General features: G+C 47.9%; 1 protein-coding gene, 1 long non-coding RNA gene and 1 other non-coding gene across 6 annotated transcripts in view; 2 read left to right on the forward strand and 1 right to left on the reverse strand.

The window, feature by feature from the left end:
- Positions 1-785: 785 nt before the first annotated feature.
- Positions 786-19,127, reverse strand: part of ARMH1 (armadillo like helical domain containing 1) — a 49,720-nt gene continuing 31,378 nt past the window's right edge. Inside the window, exons 8-13 of one of the 4 annotated variants that reach the window (XM_025420350.3) lie at positions 2,046-2,186; positions 1,863-1,935; positions 1,646-1,775; positions 1,479-1,556; positions 1,158-1,239; positions 786-978 (exon numbers count right to left, since the gene is read on the reverse strand). In XM_025420350.3, coding sequence (XP_025276135.1) covers positions 800-978; positions 1,158-1,239; positions 1,479-1,556; positions 1,646-1,775; positions 1,863-1,935; positions 2,046-2,186 — 683 coding nt within the window. In that variant the 3' untranslated portion in view covers positions 786-799. Of the gene's footprint in view, positions 1,110-1,157; positions 1,240-1,478; positions 1,557-1,645; positions 1,776-1,862; positions 1,936-2,045; positions 2,187-19,127 lie in introns of all 4 variants that reach the window. The other 3 variants (XM_025420356.3, XM_025420358.3, XM_025420359.3) reach the window with 3 other exon arrangements.
- Positions 4,640-4,752, forward strand: LOC112642666 (U5 spliceosomal RNA). The gene has a single exon (XR_003125370.1). It is a non-coding gene; the product is annotated as a U5 spliceosomal RNA (small nuclear RNA).
- On the forward strand, positions 13,636-18,453 carry LOC112642610 (uncharacterized). The gene is made up of 2 exons (XR_003125340.2): positions 13,636-14,133; positions 17,830-18,453. It is a non-coding gene; the product is annotated as an uncharacterized LOC112642610 (long non-coding RNA).

The raw sequence follows: 19,127 nt of genomic DNA on the forward strand, positions 1-19,127 counted from the left end.
GGTCCTGGGATTGAGTCCTGTATAGGGCTCCCTGCGAGGAGCCTGCTTCTCCCTCTATGTCTCTGCCTCTCTCGAATAAATAAAAACGTTATGAAAGAAAAAAGAAAGAAAGAAAAGAAAGACCTCTAGAGTAGTCTAAGTAGTGGTGGGAAAACGAAGCAGGAAAAATGATGGTGGCTCAGGCTAGGGTATCAGCAACAGAGTAGTGAGATTATGGCTGGATTCTGGATGTACTCGGAAGGTAGAGTCAACAGACAAATGGATACAGATGTTGAAGAGAGACATTAAGGACGACGCTATTTCGTTCTGAGTCGCAGAGAGGATGGGTCGCCATCAGCTGCGTTGGGGAAGGCGGGAGGGGATCAGTTCAGTTTTGGCCGCAGAGAAGTGGAAATATTTAACCGGAAGTAGAAACGTGGGAGTCACTGGCATACAGATGGCCTTGAAAGCGGAGACTGGATGAGATCACCAGGGTAAAAAAGTAGATAAAGAGCGTCAAGGTCACTTCAATTTGAAAGCAGCTGGGTTGAGAGAATGAATCAGCAATAGGGAGTGAGAGGAAGAAGCAACCAGAGGGAGGGGAAAGAGCGGGTGGCCGTGGTCTCCCGGGAGAGCCAGGGGCCGGTGGGAGCAGGGGGAGGCTCGCCCCAGGCCGGGCCTTAAACCTTCCGGGCTGTCGATGTTGCTTCCCTCTGCACCCGCTTTCCCCCTGCTGAGCAGAGGCGCCCCAGCCCTCCACAAAGCTCTCATTTCCCCCCTGCCCCCACAGAGAGGACAGACAGACAGACAGCAAGACTATTTATTGAGTCCTCGCCAGCCGGCAGCTCCCCCTGGCCCCCCGCAGCCTCCCGCCTGGGGCCGGTGGAGTCGCGGTGAGCGTGACCCCAGGGCCCGCCTGCCGGGCTCCCTGAACCGCGGCCCCGGCCCCTCCGGAAGGCCCGCAAGGCTCCGTCACTCCTTTCCTTCCGTATCTTCCTTCTGGAAGTAGGTGACGTAAGCCGGCCTCTCGGGCTCGTGAGCGCCGCGGGGAAAGCTCGAGTTGCGGTGGGAAACGCCGCTGAAGCACAACGCTGCGGGCGGGGCGCGGGGCGCGGGGCGCGGGGCTGAGCCTGGGGGGCCGCAGCTCCTGGCGCCGGGTCCCCTCGCTCCCCACTCACCTTTGGAGACGTTGACTTTGTTGGCCGCTAAGATGTCCGCCTGAATGCTGTCTATTTTCATGTACAAGTCCTCGGCATTGCTCTGAGGACGGGAGCCAGGGGCCCGAGGCAGTGGGGGCTCCTGGGCTGCGGGGGGCGCGGGGCGGGGCTGCGGGGGGCGGGCGGGGCGGCGAGGGGCGTGTCCGGGATGCGGGGCGGGGCTGGGAGGAGGGGCGGGGCGAGGGGTGGGCTGGGGAGGGGCCACCGCCCGGGGCGAGGCCACCGGGCCCCCTCCGAGGCGGGAGTCCCGCGGGGTTCTCGCTCGGGGGGCGGAGCACTCACGAGGAAGAGCTGATAGAGCCCCTCTCCCATGGACCTGCGCACGTGCTCCTCCACCACCGGGAACATCTGCACCAAGTACTGCGGCGGCGGGCGGGAGGGTGACGGCTCTGCGCCCGCCCGGGGCCCGCCCGCCGCCCGCCGCCCGCCGCCCGCCGCCCGCCGCCCACCTCGAGCGTGAGGCTGGCCTGCCGCTGGCTGTTGCTGTGGTCCGTGTTGCCCATGGCGGCCATCAGGCTGTGCACCACGCGCTGGTGCAGCAGCTCCTCCGCGACGCTCGTGTTGCTGCGCGCCAGGACCCTGCGCGGGGAACCGGCGGCGGCGACCCCTCGGCACCCCGCGGCGCTCCTGGCTCGCCGCCTCCCCCCACTCCCGCTGCCCGCTTACCCGATGGCCTTGGCCGCCGCGGCCTGCTGCAGGAACACCGGCAGGTGGGCGGTGAACTGGGGAACCGAGGAGTCTGGTGGAGGCCCGGGGGCGGGAGGTGTGAGGCGCGAGGCCGGGCTCCCCAAGCCCAACACGCACCCCCCTCCACCCCCCTCCGCGACCTCAGGCCGAGCCGCTCCCTACCGTTGAGGATCTTGGGCTGCGGTTTGCTGGTCTCCTTGACGGACGGTATCAACAGCGCCACGAGGCCCTTGAGCAGCGCCTGGCACACGTCGTAGTTGACCAGGTCCTTGATCAGCTCGATGGCTGCAGAAAAGCAGAAGCCTGGGGAGGCCTGACGCTCCAACACGCCCCGTCCCCACCAAGCAAGCCAAGACGCCCTTGAACCGAGTCTCTTCCCTTTACCTGCATCCCCTTCATGCACCTGTCCTAGCACCTTTTACTGGCCAGAACCGTGTGTGTGTGTGGAGAGCTGGGCAGGCAACATCTCAGTTCTGCCGTCCTCTGTCTGGGGCTAAAGAGGAGGAGGGGGCAGAACCTCATCCCCCACAATCAGCCCTCGAAGAACTAGGCGCAGAGGCAGGAGGAAGCGCTGGGTGGTGAGCCTACCCATCAAGGAGGCTTAGAGGCTGGCAGAGCCGGAGGCCCCTCGGCGGTGGCTCAGGGCAATCCCGGTGTCCTGGAGGTGGGAGCAGCTAGGTCTTCAAATGGAGAAAGGATGGGCAAAGACCCTGGGTGAGAGGGAGACAGAACTAGTGGGTGGAGGACGTGTGGCAGGGAGTGAGAAGGGTGGAAACAGGAGAGGCTGCGGTTTGGAGAAACCTTCACCTGGGTTCTCCACACAGCAGCCCATCGAAGGAAGAGCTGAAAAGAGGTTTGAAAAGAGGTTTGCTTTGCAATAACCCTGTGACCGTTGGCCCATTTTAGGTTTGAGGGAACGAGCCACAGAGGTAAAGCAGTTTGGCTAAGGTCCCATGGCCAAGATAGGGGTGGAAGCAAAAGGCAAGACTTGGTTAGGGATAGGGAGGGGAAGGGAACTAGAATTTATTGAGGTTTTTCTACAGGTACTTTCCAGGCATTCACTCATTCCGGCATTCACACAGCCTTGGAGCAAATCTGCACCCAACACCTATTGTGCCAGGTGTACAGTGTGGTGTTCTTCATAGGGGTCAGGCTGCGGCGGGGGGGGGGGGGGGGGCGCTGGGAAGGTGGGGGAAATGGAATATTTTTGCAGAGAGAAAGGAATCACAGAGAGGCCGAGCTGGAAGGGGACAGGGTGAGTTGGTATATGCTATTGGAAGACAGGATGTGCTGTTCCCCTGCACAGGAGACAGGTCCCCCCCCCCCTCCGCTGACCCCCAGGGGAGCCAAGACTTCAGGAAGGCTGGGGTCTCTGACTAGGTCATTTGCATACCAGGACTCACATAGACACCTGGGAACTATTACCAGTATTATCTCTTCAAATAATGAAAAATTAACCTTTTATTTCCTTGTCGGGGAATTTTTACCCAGTAAGGCTATGCTTGAGATAATTCTCTGCAATGGAAGAAAAGCTTTGGTGGGCAGGTGCAAAGGCACGGCAAGTGTAGGGGGATCAGCCCGTATCTGGAGCGGTGGGCATAGGGCTCCCCTGCATATTTTGTTTCTTTCCACTTTATTTATTTTTTTTTCTTTCCACTTTAATTTGGGCCTTTAGTGTAGCTGCCGAAGGCTTTTGTGGGATGAAGCACGAGAGAATTGGTAGTGAAATTTTTGGAGGCCTTGCTTAGGCGAGGCTAAGTGTTGAGTGTCTAAAAGACAGATGCTTGGCTTGTGAAAGTGTTATTAGGTTCCTGATTTAATGCTTAGCGAATAACTAAGGTTTTTTTTTTTTTTTTTATAAGATTTTACTTATTTATCCATGAGACATGCAGAGAGAGAGAGAGGCAGAGGGAGAAGCAGGCTCCAGGCAGGAAGCCCTATGTGGGACTCAATCCCGCTGGGTTTTGTTGTTATTTTGGGGTGTGTCTTTTGCAAGCTCAAGGATGAATTAAGAGAGAACCTAAGTTTGGGTCGCCATATGGATTAGGGGCCCAGGCTTCTTAGGGCCCCCAGAGCCTTCCAGAGTTGGGCAACACCTTTAAAAAATATTTTTAAAGTCACTAATTATTGTCCTATCATGGAAATGCTTTTTTTTTTTTTTAAGGACTCATTTATTTAGAGTACACGTGTTGGGGGCGAGGGGTAGAGAAAGAGCATCTTTCAAGCAGTCACCCCACTGGGCGAGGAGTCCGCGAGATCATGACCTGAGATGAAACCAGAGCCCCACCCTAACCAGCTGAGCTACCCAAGCGCTTTTTCTTTTCTTTTCTTTTTTCTTTTCTCTTCTTTCTTTTCTTTTTTTTCTTTTCTTTTCTTTTCTTCTTTTCTTTTTTCTTTTCTTTCTTTTCTTCTTTCCCAGGCACTCTTTAAACAATGTTTTGGAAAAAAAATAAATAAACAATGTTTTGGGGTCCCTCACACTCAAAGCAGTGGGTGGGGCAGGTTGTGAACCTTGCACCACTGTCCGCCAACCCTAGCATCTCATCCAGAGGGCACATTTGCTTAACCAGGGTGCCAGCCTCGATACTACATTTAGGTTTAAAACTGCACATTTCCCTGTTTACTTGGACCAACTTACATCTTTTCCCAAAATTCCTTTCACAAGTTTTTCTAGCAGAGTGGCGGTAGCACAGGAATAGACACCAGTCTTGGGGAACTGCAGTCAATTGTGGAAAGAGTGGCAAACATAGCTGAGTATACTCTGGTTTCTCTTCAGATTGCATGTCTTGCCTTTTACTAAAGATTTCCATGGAGAGGAATATTTGTGAGTTTGTCTTATTTTTGAGCTCAAAGGAAAAGTTTCCAATGTTTCATCTATTAGGTATAGGTATGGCATTTGCTATAGTTTTCTGTAGATATCTCTTATTGGACAGACATTACATTTTTTTCAGACTTTTTTCCTATTATGATGATATATGTGCATTCCAAGATGACCTATTATCCTTAGCATATGCTGTTAGATTTAATTTGCTAATATTTTGGGTAGGGTTTATGCAGATTGGTGTATAATTTCTCTTTTTCATGCTATCATTGATGGATTTTTATATTAAGATTAGGCTAACCTTAAAAAAAGATTAGGCTAACCTTAGAAAATGAATTGGGGTTTGTATTCTCTTTTTCTAATCTTGGGAAGAGTTTGTGTAAAACTAGAATTTTATCTTGAATGTTTGATAGATTCTCTGAACTGATTTTATGGAAAAAATTACTGATACATTTTCTTTGTTGGTTAGAGGACTATTTGTGTTTTCTCTTTCGTCACAAGTCCATTTAGTAGGTTATAATTTATAGCACTTTTCATCTACATTTTCAAGCATATTTTAAAAAGTTCATTATATCATCTTTTTTTTTTTTTTTTTAGATTTTATCTGTTTAGTCAAGAGAGACACAGAGAGAGCAAGAGGCAGGCTCCATGCAGGGAGCCCGATGCGGGACTTGATCCCGGGACTCCAGAATCATGCCCTGGGCCAAAGGCAGGTGCCAAACCACTGAGATACCCAGGGATCCCCATTATATTATCTTTTTTATCATTTTAATGACTGTAGCATCTTTAGTGATGTCTCCTTTTATATTCTTCATATTGATTATGTGACTTTTCTCTTTTTGCCTCAAATCCATTTGCCCCCAAGTCCCATTGAGGTAACACACACGGATGCCTGCTTGTGCAATGGTGTGCACTACAAAAAGAAACCCTGATCTCAGAGAACCTGAATGTTATAGTCAGTAAGCATGCCTGCCTTTTGCTCTAAAGGGGGAAATATCTTTATTTTCCAAAGCTGTTTGCTCACCAACATCCTAAAAAAGACAGTCTGGGACAAAGAGCAGTTGGTATTTCACTTGAAAGACATGCAGAAATGTGACAGATCTGTAGAGAATTGTCTCCTAGGATCATTTTTCTTTTGGTAGTAGTAATCCTTCAGTAAACATCCTTGCCTTTTTCCTGAACTTAGGGACAAAACACTCAGTGTTTCACTATTAAGTATAATGTTAGCTGTAGATTTTTTGGTAGATGCTTTTTTATCAAGTCGGGGAAGTCCTTCTCTAGTTCTATTTTCTTTTCTTTTTTTTAAATTTTATTTATTTATGATAGTCACACAGAGAGAGAGAGAGAGAGGCAGAGACACAGGCAGAGGGAGAAGCAGGCTCCATGCACCTGGAGCCTGACATGGGATTCGATCCCGGGTCTCCAGAATCGCGCCCTGGGCCAAAGGCAGGTGCCAAACCGCTGCGCCACCCAGGGGTCCCTAGTTCTATTTTCTTTAGGGTTTTTATCATCAATGGGTGCTGACTTTGTCAAATGCATTTTATGCACTGATTGACATAATAATATGAGTTTTTTTCTTTAGTCTGTTAATTTGGTAGATTAAATTTATTTTTTTGGCTATTGAACCAGCCTTGCATTCTTGGAATGAACCCCAGTTGGTCATGATATATAATTCTTTTTATATATTGCTGAATCCTAATTGCTAATCTTTTGTTAAGGATTTTTGCCTCTGTATTGATGATGGATAGTGATCTGTACTTTTCTTGTACTGTCACTGTCTGGTTTTGATATTAGGGTAATACTAGCCTCATAAAATTAGTTTGGAATTATTCCCTTCCCTTTCTAGAAATATAGAATTGTGTTCTATAAATGTCAATTACACCCTGCTGGTTGATAGTGTTGTTGAGTTCTATATACTTGGTGATTTTTCTTTTCTTTTTCTTTTTCTTTTGTAAAAATTTATTTTAAGTAGCCTCCTTGCCCAATGTGTGGCTTGAACGCACTAACTGAGATCAAGAGTTGCATGCTCTACTGACTGAGCCAGCCAGGCACCTCTACTTGCTGATTTTACTAGTTGTTCTATACATTGTTGAGGGAGGGGTATAGATGTCTCTGTAATTGTAGATCTTTCTTTTCAATTCTCCCATTTTTGTTTCACATATTTTTAAAGTGTCTTGTCAGCACATATGCATTTAGGATCGCTTTATCTTCTTGGTGGACCTATCTTTTCATCATTATATGATGTCCCTCTCCATCTCTGGTAATTTTCTTTGCTCTGAAGTCTACTTTGTCTGATATTTCTTTCTAAGATTTTATTTATTTATTTGAGAGAGAGAGAATGAGCACAGTGGTGAGGGAGGGGTAGAGGGAAAGTCAGAAGAACAAGCAGACTTCCTGCTGAGCATAAAGCCTGACATGGGACTCCATCCCAGGACCCTGGGATCATGACCTGAGCTGAAGGCAGATGCTTAACTGACTGAGCCACCCAGACGTCCTTAGCTATATATTTTTAAGTTTGAGAAATTCCATCTGGTTACTTCTTAAATCTATTATGTCACTTTTTATAACTTTTTGTTTCCTAAAGTTATTTACCAGATTTTTTAAAACTTAGTTTTTGAGGGACACCTGGGTGGCTCAGCAGTCAAACGCCTGCCTTTGGCCCAGGGCGTGATCCTAGAGACCTGGGATCAAGTCCCACATCGGGCTCCCTGTGTGGAGCCTGCTTCTCTCTCTGCTTCTCTCTCTCTCTGTGTCTCTCATGAATAAATAAATAAAATCTTAAAAAGAAAAACCCTTAGTTTTTGATAGGTGGAAGTCTTTCTGAGTCAGTCACCTTCTAGTCTACTGGTGTGCATGATTGTCTTATTCTTTGTGTTGCCCTTGTATTTGGAAAATTATTTGTAGGAAAAAACTGCAGGATGGAGATACTTTCTTCCAGAGAGCATTGTCCTTTCTTTCTGTCAGTCACCTGGGCACTAACAGTTCTGAACCACTTTTGTCTAAGTTCAAGACTTGAAGTTTCCTGGACCACACAGGTGTTTGTATAATCCATGCAAGGTCATTTGAGGGCTGGCTTACTTCTGGCTCATCCTTATCAGGAGGACGTTGTCTTCTGGGGTCCCAGCTTAATGTATTTATGCTTGAGGTATCACATCTCCCACCTGAGACAGGCCAATTTTTCTTTTACAATTCTTTTTCCTTTTAGATATTTATGATATGATGGGAAATATTTTTTTTGCCCCTGGTTCCTAACACACATCTTCTAAAAACCCATGGAATCTCCAGAATGTGAAGAGATGTGAAGAGTATCCTTTATATGTCAAATGAAATAACTGGTGACTGGAAGCCTCTAGATGGCATTAGGATGGGGGCTAATCAGTAGAAAGACCAAGGAGTGATTACAGGATTGGAATGTTCAGCTCAATCCCCTGACCTCTGGGGAGGGGAGAGGGCCTGGATAGTGATTTAATCATGAATAGCCAATGATTTGCTCATCAATCATTAATAACCGTGCTTACACAATGAAACTTCCTTAAATACCTTGAAGTGATAGTTTCAGAGAACTTCTGGATTGGTGAACACATTGAGGTGTGGGAGGGTGGTGTGCCTGGGGCAGTCCCCAACCCATACCTTGCCCTATACATCTCTTCCATTTTCTTGTTCCTGAGCTGTAGCCTTTATACTACACTGCTAATAGTAAGCAAAATGCTTTCCTGAATTTTATGAGTTGTTCTAGTAAATGATTGAAACTGAAAGGAAGGAAGGAAGGGTTACAAGAACACCCCTGGCTTTGAAGCCAAGTGGGACAGAAGTATCAATAATATGGGGACCCAATACTTATGACTGGCATTTGAAGTGAGTGCAGTTTTGTGGTGCTGAGCCCTTAATCCTGTGGAGTCTGAAGCTGATTCTGGGTAGTTAGTGTCACAATTGAATTGAAGTGAATTGTAGGATACCCACTTGATGTCTGCGGAGACCTGGACAACTGCTTGGTGTGGAAACCTATTTGGTATTAGAAGTGCTGTGAGGAAAAACAACTCAACATCAAGCCCTCCAGAAGGAGGACTGATCCAAATTTCCTAGTCTACTATTATTAGGAAAAAGAGTTTTTTCCACCTAACTATTGTTACTTATTCTTTTAGACTCACCTCCGAAATTAGCTTTCAAGGGGCACCTGGCTGGCACAGTCAGTTAAGTGTCCAAAGCTTGGTTTCAGCTCAGGTGGTGTCAGGGTGTGAGATTGAACCTTGAGTCCGACTCTGTACTCAACGTGAGTCTGCTTAAGATTCTCTCTCTCTCCTCCTATCCTTCCCCACCATGTGCACATGTTCTCTTTCTCAAATAATTAAATAAATTTTTTTAAAAAGATTTAATTTATTTATTCATGAGAGACACACAGAGACAAGGGCAGAGACACAGGCAGAGGAAGAAGCAGGCTCCCACACATAGCCCAATGTGGGACTCGACCCCGGGACTCTGGGATCACACCCTGAGCCGAAGGCAGATGCTCAACCACTGAGCCACCCAGGTGTCCCTCAAATAAATAAATAAATCTTAAAGAAAAAAAAAAAGAAATTAGCTTTCAAGTAGTGTTGTCTGGCCTGTTCTCCCTCTGCCTCCACTCTGGACCACTCAGGAGTAGATGTCCTGTGTCTCTAGCTCTATGACACCATTTTCTCACCATGGAGTACCGGCGTCATCCAGTAACAGTCTCTCCACTACTGTGAACTCCAGTGAACATATATGAGACATCTCTGCCTTCCCAGAGCCTCAAACCAGTCCAGTCCATAAATGCTGAATAGAATTGACTAGATCCTATGTTCCTGCGCATTAGAGACCACTCAGGTAATGGCAACCTAGAACTCTGCTCAGAAACTGCCAGCCTGGTGGGAGATGATGTCAGGAGAGGCTCTGTGCTGCCCACCGCAGCCCTTGTCCACACTGAGCCATGGAACCATTCCTGGCTCTGCCCCTTCACAGGCTGGAGAGCCAGCCAGCACTGCCACAGTGCCATCCTTCCATCCCCCATGGCTGACTCTGAGAGAGTTCTTTGAAGCCAGGACCTTATACTTCCCAGTCAGCCCAGAACTGAGCCACATACCATGACTACTCGCTCCATATAAAGCAGGTGTATGGAGAAGTGAAGGGACTGCAGCCCCTCCTGTATGGTGGGGGACGAGGGGCAGCCAGCAAAATGGCCAGTGACAGGGACCGCACGGATCTGCAGAGCACACAGGAGTGTGTATGGGAGGCTGCCTGCAGCTCTTGGAAGCTTTACTTGCTTAACTACAAACAAACATATGTTGCTTGCCCATGAGCATGTGCTGGTGATTTATAATCTTGTCAGAATACTGTCACCAACAGTCACCAACAGCACAGTGGCCTGTCTACCAGAGGCAGAGGCTGGGGAGGAGGCCAGTACCCCATCCTGTGTCTCATACGCCCTACACTCTACCCTCCTGCCTGGTGCTGAGCACCAGAAGGAGGAGTGCCGACTTCTCCACCCCAGGGCTCAGAGTGTTCTTTGGCTGGTGAGCTGGTATAAGGAAAGGTACCAGTAAGGCCTCCCCGAAAATGCCCTTGTCTCAAGCCCTGGGGAGCCTCCCATCCACCCACACCGCAGAGCCATGGGGTGCGCAGAGATCCAGGCCTGAAGCCCCACACAAAGCCAGTCTTGTCTCGGCATATTTTTCCCAATCACAGAATCAAAGTTTTACTCTCTGGTAGGAGAACTCTTAAAGACATCCCTGTACCCCTTCTAGTGCTTAGTATTCTGGGGACAGGCCTTGGATGGCAGCCCTTCCCTCTCTGGGTGGTCGGCACCCCCCTCCCACCCACCTCTGGGGGGCCCTGTCAGCTGCAGCATGCTCTGCCCTAGTAGTTGGGCTCTTGGCACACGTCAGTGCCAGGACACTGGGGAAAAACGCTTGCGTCTAAGAGAGACTGCAGAGAGAAATGACTCAGAGAATATTCAGGGTGGAAAGAATGAATGAAAATATTTTTATGAAATTTCCCCTACCACAAACGGTATTCTCAGCCTGTGGAGGACCAAGTACTCCAGGAGATAAATATCTACTTTTGCCTGCTCACTTCACCCTAAATGCTCAAGCCGTCACTGCTAGTGTATCTGCAATACTTGGAACACCTCGGAAAAATGAAGATTTAGTCACTGAATCATTTTTGATTGAGTTTTAAAATTCACAGCTGTCAATGTTTACACCCAAAGTGAAAGTGCTAGACTCTGTCCAAATGTCTCCACAAGAACCGCAGTTACAACTCTTCATACACTGTGCTCGTTCCTAAGCATAGCAGAGTCATTCAGAGAGCAGAGAGCAACAGGGGATTACTGTCTTTGGCAGCTTTGACTGAAACCTGAGTTGCTGACAACACCCACCTTTCCTAAATTGGATCAGCCCCTGATTTATTCATTGGTTCATTCATTTACCTAACAAAATACTGAGCATCTTCTGTGTGCCAGACCCCTGTGCTAGGGCTATGAGGAGGACTAAGATACAATCTCTGCCCTCAGGGATGACACAGTTTAATAGGGGATGCCAGTAAGGAAACTGGTATGTAGGCCATAGCATTGTAAGAACCACGGGAACACAAAGGAAGTCAGTTGGTGTGAAGTATGTTGAGGAACTGGGGATAGGGAATCCGGAGAAGGCTCTCTTGGAGAAGGGGACATGTGAGCTAAAAATCCATGGAGGAGAAGGGAGGGACTGGAATGAAGAATGTGGCAAGTGCATGTCACCATTGTGGCCAGCCAAGCAGAGAGGTGTGGCTGGGACATGGGGTGTTGGGTCACAGAGTGAGAGCTAAGCTTGAGGAGACAGACTGGCTTCTGAGGACTTGGCAGGTGTTTCTTCTTGTCTTTCATTTCAAAGATTTTTTTTTTTTAAGATTTTATTTATTTATTCACAAGAGACACACAGAGAGAGGCAGAGACACAGGCAGAAGGAGAAGCAGGTCCCATGCCCGATGTGGGACTCGATCCCAGGTCTCCAGGATCAGGCCCTGGGCTGAAGGCGGTGCTAAACCGCTGAGCTACTTGGGCTGCCCTCATTTAATTTATTTAGAGAGAGAGAGTGCGAGCGTGCAAGAGCACACCTGAGAGCAGGGGGAGGGGCAGAGGGAGAGGACGAGAGAGAATCCCAAGCAAACTCTGCACTGAGCACAGAACCTCATGCAGGGCTCTATCCCATGACCCCAAGATCTTGACCTGAGCTGAAATCAAGAGTCCGACACTCAACTGGCTGAACCACCGAGTTGTCCCTCTTGTCTTTCATTTCAGAGGAAACTAACTCAAAAAGGTTGAGTAGCTTGCCTAAGGTCAAACATGAAAAAGTAGCAGAATAGCTCTGCTATTTCGGATTCCAAAACTCACATTCTTCACCACTAAGCTCTGCTGCCTCCGTTTGGGTGGAGGGGTGGGAGGACAGTAGCCACTGTGCTGGAGAGATGGAGATCGGTTTAGAGGTGAGAAATACAGAGACATGAGTTATAACAGTGGAAACAGAATGAAGAAGAGGGAGATTTGAACGATATGAAGGTGTTAAAGTTGACTGGTCGTGTTAGACGTTGGTTGCAGGTGGGAAGCAGGAAGAGAGGGCCATGACCTCCATTTCCAGCATTGGGAGCTTTTCACTGAGACTGGGACCTTATAGCCAGAATCTGAGGAGTCCAGTTCTGAACAGGGTCAGAGAGAGGTCATTCAACTGCTCTGTCCGTTTGCCACAACATGGGAATAATAATTGTGTCTACCCTGTCAGCTTGTTGTGAGGCTTCATGTGCAGAGAGCCGCAGCAGTACTGACAGGGAAGAGGCACCTCATAAAGGCCAGCCCTTGGTGTTTCTATCCTTATAGACGGTAATTGAAACCGTGGGAGTAGATGAGGTACCTCTGGGTACCCCTACCGAGAGCAGGGGACCCGGGATGGAATCATGAGAGAAAAAGAAGCCTGCACTTAAGGGATTGGTGGAGGGACCAGAAGGTACAAAGGACTGCGCCTCGGTTTCCAGAGAGACAGGAGGAAACTAGGAGAGCTCGGGCTCAGGGGAGGAAGTGCTCAGTGTGTTCAGGGAGGGGACTGTGAAAGGGGAGTATGATCTGGGGGGGTCTGAGCCACCAGGAGGTCACGGCCCAGGAGGCTGAGAAGCAGCTCCACAGGGCTCAGGCCCTCATGGACAAGCAACTGGGTGGCAGGGCTGCCCTGACAGCAGCAGGCGGCACAGACGCAAAGGCCGCCCTGCAGACTTCAATGTAAGAGACTCTGGAACCCACAGCCTGTCAGCTGCGGAAGAAAGTTCCGTGATCCCCTGTCTGATAGTTGAAGAAACGCTGAAAGAATGCCTTGCTCTGGGAATCACAATGAGGAGACAGGCTTGCAGCAGCTGGCTCAGCGTGGTTTGGGGCAGACACCTTAGAAATGGCATTGCACCCGGGGGCTGCGGCGATGGCATGCAACTATAGCTCTTTCTTTCCTTCTTTTTTTTTTTTTTTTTTTAAGATTTATTTATTTATTCATGAGAGACAGAGAGGCAGAGGGAGAAGCAGGCGGGCTTTCTGCAGGAGCCTGATTCAGGACTCGATCTCGGAACTCCAGGATCAGGCCCTGAGCCAAAGGCAGACGCTCAACCGCTGAGCCACCCAGGCATCCCATCTTTCCTTCTGTTTATTTATTTATTTTTAAAGATTTTATTTATTTATTCATGAGAGACACACAGAGAGGCAGAGACACAGGCAGAGGGAGAAGCAGGCTCCATGCAGGGAGCCGGACGGGGGACTCAATCCTGGGTCCCAGGATCACACCCTGGTTTGAAGGCAGGCTGAGCCACCCAGGGTTCCCCTTCCTTCTTTTTAAAGGTTGATTTAGGGATTCCCTGGGTGGCGCAGCAGTTTAGTGCCTGCCTTTGGCCCAGGGCCTGATCCTGGAGACCTGGGATTGAGTCCCATGTCGGGCTCCCTGCATGGAGCCTGCTTCTCCCTCTGCCTGTGTCTCTGCCTCTTTCTCTCTGTGTGACTATCATAAATAAATAAAAAATTAAAGGTTGATTGATTGATTTATTTGAGAGAGAGTGATCGCGTCGGGGGTTGGGGGTGTGGGGGTTAAAGGAGAGAGAATCTTATGTGGACTCACCCTGAGATCAGGGCCCTAAGATCACGACCTGAACCCAAACCAAGAGCCGGTTGCTAAACTGCCTGCACCAATCAGGCGCCCCAGCACGTAGCTCTCTCTAAGGGACTCAGCACTGAGGAAGTTTTTTGTTTTGTTTTGTTTTTTTAATAAGTCTTTGCTCCTGAGCCTCGGGAAGAAAGCCCGAGTTCTGGGCCTTCACCTCCACGCGAGACTGCCACCTCCTGGCCACACGGGAGAAACGCGCTTCAGTGAGGTCCGGACACGGGTTTGCTGCTTCCTTTTGCAGCCGGTAAGAGAGTGAGAACATTGGGCAAGTGGCTACTGGGTGGTAGAGACCCGGGTCAGGCATCTATCTCCCTGACCAGCTGCCTCCTACCTCTGATTCCTGGACATCTCACCACCTCTTTCACCACATCCTGTTCAAAGCTCCTTGTTGGGGGGCAGCCCTGGTGGCTAAGCGGTTTCAGCACCTGCCTTTGGCCCAGGGTGTGGTCCTGGGGTCCCAGGATCGAGTCCCATGTCCGGCTCTCTGCGTGCAGCCTGCTTCTCCCTCTGCCTGTGTCTCTGCCTCTGTCTCTCTGCCTCTCTCTCTCTCTCATGATTAAATAAATAAAATCTTAAAAAAAAACAAAAAACTCCTTGTTGGGAAAAAAAAAGAGCATATTTTACACACTATTTCTTGTAAAAAAGTCAATCAATAAAGTAACCCATGTTATGTACTCTGGTGGTATATATACTGCTGAATTCAGAATGACTGTCGTGTGTCTTCCATGGGTATTTGCTCCTCTGGGCAAGGCTCACCAAGTCCAGCCAGCCTGTGCACGGGTGCTGTGTATTGGCCCTAACACCCGAGTGGAGCGCCCAGCACTGGTGGCCCCCGGGACACAAGGGGGAGGTGGTGCAGACACAGGTGTGGAGGGCCGGGCAAACCGGGCCATTAGAAAGGAGTGTTCCCCAAGGACTTTCTTTTTTTTTTTTTTATTTTTTTTTAATTTTTATTTATTTATGATAGTCACACACAGAGAGAGAGAGAGAGAGAGAGAGAGAGAGAGAGAGAGGCAGAGACATAGGCAGAGGGAGAAGCAGGCTCCATGCACCAGGAGCCCGACATGGGACTCGATCCTGGGTCTCCAGGATCGTGCCCTGGGCCAAAGGCAGGCGCCAAACCACTGCGCCACCCAGGGATCCCCCCCAAGGACTTTCTATTTAAAAATAAACAACTATGGGAGATTTTATTTTTTATTTTTTAAAAGATTTTATTTATTTATTCATGAGAGTCAGAGAAAGAGAGAGAGAGAGAGGCAGAGACAGAAGCAGGCTCCACACAGGAAGCCCGACATGGGACTCGATCCCCGGTCTCCAGGATCACACCCTGGGCTGAAGGCAGCGTTAAACCGCTGAGCCACCTGGGCTGCTCCAACTATGGGAGATTTTATAATAAAACTTATGAACAGTGAATTAAGTGTGGCAGTCAAAGTATAAGATTTTGGGGAGATAACATATCTTTTAAGAATATTCAGTAGATCTTTATGGCAAACTATCCTTTAGTGTCAGAGCCTTGTGGCTGTTGTTCAATGAAGTCACACAGGACAGGTGGCCTCTTACACAGCCCGAAAGGCTGAAACTCCTCCTGCTGATGTGGATTAGCTCAGAAGACGAAAGTAAAGGCACAAGGTTCTATGGGGCAGAAGGTGTAGTTTTAAAAATAAGATCTTACTGGGGCACCTGGGTGGCATCTGCCTTTGGCTCAGGTCATGATCCCAGGGTCTTGGGATCAAGTTCTGCTTCTGGGCTCCCTGCTCAGCGGAGAGCCTGCTTCTCCCTCTACCCCTCCCCCCAGCTTGTGCTCTCTCTGTCTCACACTTGCTCGCTCTCAAATAAATAAATAAATAAATAAATTTTAAAAAATGAGATATTATAGTATTTGCATGACCCTCAGAAGGGCATGAAGCTAAGAAAACATAATTATGTTTTATGGTACTAATAATATTGTCTCTCCTCAGATTTTTGACTGTTTCTCAAAAGTGGAAAAAAATTTAGAAGTCTTGTTTTCATAATACTGGAGAGACAGGAGAGTGTGGTAGTGATAATTCAGGTGCAGAGGTCAGACACCCTGGGTGTGAATCACAACTTTCCCACTTATTGTCCCCCAAGGGATAACCTGTTTCTTATACCTATGTGTTCATTTTTCAGCAATTCTTTTTTTTTTTTTTTAATTTTTTATTTATTTATTTATTATAGTCACAGAGAGAGAGAGAGAGAGAGGCAGAGACACAGGCAGAGGGAGAAGCAGGCTCCATGCACTGGGAGCCCGACGTGGGATTCGATCCCGGGTCTCCAGGATCGCGCCCTGGGCCAAAGGCAGGCGCTAAACCGCTGCGCCACCCAGGGATCCCCATTTTTCAGCAATTCTTATAAGATGATACAGTGGGGTGTTTTTTGTTTTTGTTTTTGTTTGTGTTTTTGAGATGGTACAGTGGTTTTAAAATATGTCCACAAGGATTCCTGGGTGGCTCAGTGGTTGAGCATCTGCCTTTAATCCAGGGTGTGATCCTGGGGTCTGAGATCAAGTCTCACATTGGGCTCCCTGCATGGAGCCTGCTTCTCCCTCTGCCTGTGTCTCTGCCTGTCTCTCTCACTGTGTCTCTCATGAATAAATATATAAAAATCTTTAATAAAAAAAATACATCCACAAAAGTTTTAGTATGTTTCCTCTCAAGGGGTAGAGCCCATTTTTCCCCTCGTTTCTAACGAAGAGGGTAAAACACAAGTGACAGTGTGCAACTTCTGAGATTAGATTACAAAAAGTAGTGGGGTCCCTTCTTTGCACTCACTCTTGGATCACTCACTCTGAGAGAAGCCAGCTGCCCTGTTGTGAAGACAGTCAAGAAGCCCGATGGAGAGGCCCTCATGGTGAAGACTCGAGGCTTCCTGTCAACAACTGGCTCTAACTCTCCAGGTGTGTGAGTGAGCCACACTGGAAGGGGGTCCTCCAGGCCCCGTCACACCTCTGGATGACCGCACCACCAGCTGACCGCTTGACTGCAATCTCATGAGATACCCAGAGCCAAAACCACTGAGTTAACCTGTTCCCAGAAAAACTGTGAGATAAAATATGTTTATATTTTTTAGCCACTAAGTTTTGAGGTAATTTGTTATATAGCAATGGGTAATGGATATAGATGGATTGATTTAACAGCTTTTGCAGATTTCTGCAAAGTTTGAATAGAATGGCTTTCATTTTGTCTTCAAAGCAGCATTTTAAGGAAACTTCATTTGTGTCTGCCCGAGCTCTGTAGCTGCTGTGGCAGGGAAGGGGGGCCGGGTGCGGGACCCTGCTGGAGGTCATTGTACTGCACGGCCTAGACCCCCCATCCTTGAGAAGAGGAGATGTGGAGAGGGGGGACAGAGAAACAGAGACCAGGGGCCAGAGAGGGCACCCAACAAAGGGCTCATGGGCCGAAAATTCCAACTTCTAGCTTTCAGGCCCTAACGATACAACCAATGCTCTAAACTTTACAAATGTTTATAGATTTTATTTATTTATTCATGATAGACATATATATATAGAGAGGCAGAGACACAGGTAGAGGGAGAAGCAGGCTCCATGCTAGGAGCCCAACACAGGACTCGATCCCGGGACTCCAGAGTCGTGCTCTGGGCCAAAGGCAGGCGCCAAACCGCCGAGGGATCTCCAAACTTTACAAATGTTTAAAGGAAACATGTTGTCAGTAAATTGGTAATTTGGTGAGCTGGGCACTCAGTTGGTTAATTGATTTTTGGCAGGCATATATTTGGCAAATTAACTTACAGTGATTGGTCTGCTTCTAATTAAGTCATACATAGTAATTTTTATGATCCTGAGGTAATAATTTATTTGCAAAAGATATATTTACACACACATATATGTTTCAAATTCCCAACAGAACTCATTAATTTCTTCCTCTGCGAAACTTTCTATGACTTTGAAATTTCTCTTCTCTAGGAAGCGAGACCAGTGAGCGAGTACTTCTGTGGCTTTAGACTGCTCGTCATGATTAAGTCCCTGCCTGCCACCAATTCCTGGAATAGCAATCCTCCCTGGGAGGAAACCGCCATTTTTCACTTCACAGAAATCATAAATGGAGATAAATTCCAGGCAGTACCACTTTGAAGATGGCCTCTCTTAATTTTAATTTTGGCTCTCAAATGTTAAGTGGGATCATCATTAAAAGAAATTCTAAAATCTCAATTCTAATGGGAAAAAACTCCCTCTGAAATTAGTGGACATCAGTACCCTTTCCCTGGTTATTTCTACTTCAAAGTGAAGAGTAGACAAGAATGGACAACCAGAAGCCCCTGCACCAAGGACTAGAAAGCCATTCTTTGGCGCACAGGTTTCTCTTCTACTCTTTCGGAGGAAATAAGGTGCCATGTGAACCATACTGGGGCCTGAGGTGAAAGGAAGAATCAGTACTAGCCTCGAGTTCTAGTTGTGGTCCCCAGCTGTCTTCCAGGTGGGCCCCAGAAAACGTGGAGCAGAGATCACCCCCCTCTGTTGTGTCCTGTTGTAATACCTAACCTACATATTATGCGAGAGTAAAATAGTTGATAGTTCTATGACACTAAATTTGGGGTGGTTTGTTATAAGTAATAGGTGACCAGAGCATCCACTCTGTGTACTTGTGGCCTTCCCATCTCTTACCTTCCTCCAGGAAACTTTCCTTTTTTCTCCCCTCCAAACCTTCTTCCTTGGCCCTAACAACTCTCAGGAAATAAAGGGTCATTTAATACACACAGCCTCCACTTAGCCATCTGGGCTGAAAAAACAAGGCATTTCAAATTCTATTTCAGTATGATGACTGTCAGTATAAGCCAGGATATACATGATTCACTCATCTCCATTCATTCCTTCAACGAATATCTAAGAGGCTACACTGGCCAATACTGTCTAGACACCAGGGTACGGTGGTAGACAAAGAAGATGAAGTCTCAGCTCTTCTGGAGTGGAGTTTCTTTCTTTCTTTCTTTCTTTCTTTCTTTCTTTCTTTCTTTCTTTCTTTCTTTCTTTCTTCTTTCTTTCTTTCTTTCTTTCTAGATTTATTTATTTATTTTTTATAGACATAGAGAGAGAGAGAGAGAGAGGCAGAGACACAGGGAGAGGGAGAAGCAGGCTCCATGCAGGGAGCCTGACGCGGGACTCGATCCGGGGTCTCCAGGATCAGGCACTGGGCTGAAGGCGGCACTAAACCGCTGAGCCACTCGGGCTGCCCCTGGAGTGGAGTTTCTTACAGAGCACAGACA

Source organism: Canis lupus, chromosome 15 (genome assembly GCF_003254725.2).
Source record: "Canis lupus dingo isolate Sandy chromosome 15, ASM325472v2, whole genome shotgun sequence".
In the NCBI taxonomy this organism is placed as follows: Eukaryota; Metazoa; Chordata; class Mammalia; order Carnivora; family Canidae; genus Canis; species Canis lupus.